The following is a 1709-nucleotide window of genomic DNA, read 5'->3' as shown; positions in this document are numbered from 1 at the left end:
ACCTGAGGCTTGAGGACAAAGGATGCTAACTCCAACTAGAAGTTGTGCCCTCCCCAATACTCCTCTCCAAGGTGGCTCCAAATTTTTCCAGTAGGCAGAAGCTGGGGCAGAGTTTTCTAGCTCTGCGAGAAAGAAACTCATTCTACTGCCAAGAAAGTCAACAAATTGAAAACCATGAGATTAACTGGTCCTACCTTTAACCTACTATTTCTGTCCTGTTGGATGTGAACAGAGCCACAATAAGGGTTGGACCATTCAGGGAGCTGCCTAGAACTGAAAGATCATTTGAAACATAAGGACACAGAAAAAGTACTATTTTCTTTTTTTTTTTTTTTGAGACAGAGTCTCGCTCTGTTGCTTTTTGTCCGACATCTTGGTGAGGCTGTGGTGTCTGCTGCTACTCTCTGAGCTTCGCAATGCCGCCCAAGGACGATAAGAAGAAGAAGGACGCTGGAAAGTCGGCCAAGAAAGACAAAGACCCAGTGAACAAATCCGGGGGCAAGGCCAAAAAGAAGAAGTGGTCCAAAGGCAAAGTTCGGGACAAGCTCAATAACTTAGTCTTGTTTGACAAAGCTACCTATGACAAACTCTGTAAGGAAGTTCCCAACTATAAACTTATAACCCCAGCTGTGGTCTCTGAGAGACTGAAGATTGGAGGCTCCCTGGCCAGGGCAGCCCTTCAGGAGCTCCTTAGTAAAGGACTTATCAAACTGGTTTCAAAGCACAGAGCTCAAGTAATTTACACCAGAAATACCAAGGGTGGAGATGCTCCAGCTGCTGGTGAAGATGCATGAATAGGTCCAACCAACTGTACATTTGGAAAAATAAAACTTTATTAAATCAAAAAAAAAAAAAAAAAAAGAGTCTCGCTCTGTTGCCCAGGCTGGAGTGCAGTGGCGCGATCTCGGCTCACTGTTAAGCTCCGCCTCCTGGGTTCATGCCATTCTCCTGCCTCAGCCTCCCGAGTAGCTGGGACTACAGACGCCCGCCAACACGCCCGGCTAATTTTTTTGTATTTTTAGTAGAGATGGGGTTTCACCGTGTTAGTCAGGATGGTCTCGATCTCCTGACCTTGTGATCCACCCGCCTCGGCCTCCCAAAGTGCTGGGATTACAGGCTTGAGCCACCGCGCCTGGCCAAAAGTACTATTTTCTAGGGTTTCTTTCAAGGGATACAAAAGTTGCTTCTGTATATCTTGTAGGCCCCTAGGGAATAATCACAGATAACACTGATATGGCAAAATGGAGTATATGGCTGGGATTTCCCAAGAGGGGTGTAGATTCCCTCTGGACTGGAAAGCAACTAGCTTCATATTCCTGCATAAAAAAATGGACACACATGTACATACCACTGCTTTTGTCTACTGTGGTTCTAGACTCTTGCCCACTAGTAAGTACCTATGAAAGCAAGGAAAGCTTCTCTCCTCCCTCAAGTAGGAATACTCAAGAGGGGTATGGGCCCAACTTCCTTAAGGCAGAATAGTATAGCTATAATGTGCATAGGCCTTGCAGCCAGAATGCCAGAGTTCATGTTCCTAGCTTTTCCACTCAAGTTGCATGGCAATGGACAATGTACTTTTCCTTGTGCCTCCATCTACCAGTTTATAAAAATGGGGACAATAGGCCAGGCACAGTGGCTCACGCCTGTAATCCCAGCACTTTGGGAGGCCAAGGCAGGTGGATCACTTGAGGTCAGGGACCAGCCTGGCC

General features: G+C 46.5%; 1 protein-coding gene across 1 annotated transcript; it reads left to right on the top strand.

The window, feature by feature from the left end:
- The first annotated feature begins 335 nt into the window (after positions 1 to 335).
- On the top strand, positions 336 to 854 carry LOC116484167 (small ribosomal subunit protein eS25-like). The gene has a single exon (XM_032753688.2). It carries the CDS (start codon positions 417 to 419, stop codon positions 792 to 794), a length of 378 nt encoding a protein of 125 aa, XP_032609579.1. The 5' UTR covers positions 336 to 416; the 3' UTR covers positions 795 to 854.
- Positions 855 to 1709: the final 855 nt, after the last annotated feature.

The sequence above is a fragment of the Hylobates moloch genome, unplaced genomic scaffold, assembly GCF_009828535.3.
Source record: "Hylobates moloch isolate HMO894 unplaced genomic scaffold, HMol_V3 SCAFFOLD_15, whole genome shotgun sequence".
Lineage (NCBI taxonomy): Eukaryota > Metazoa > Chordata > Mammalia > Primates > Hylobatidae > Hylobates > Hylobates moloch.
This window is presented reverse-complemented; position numbering and strand designations above follow the sequence as displayed.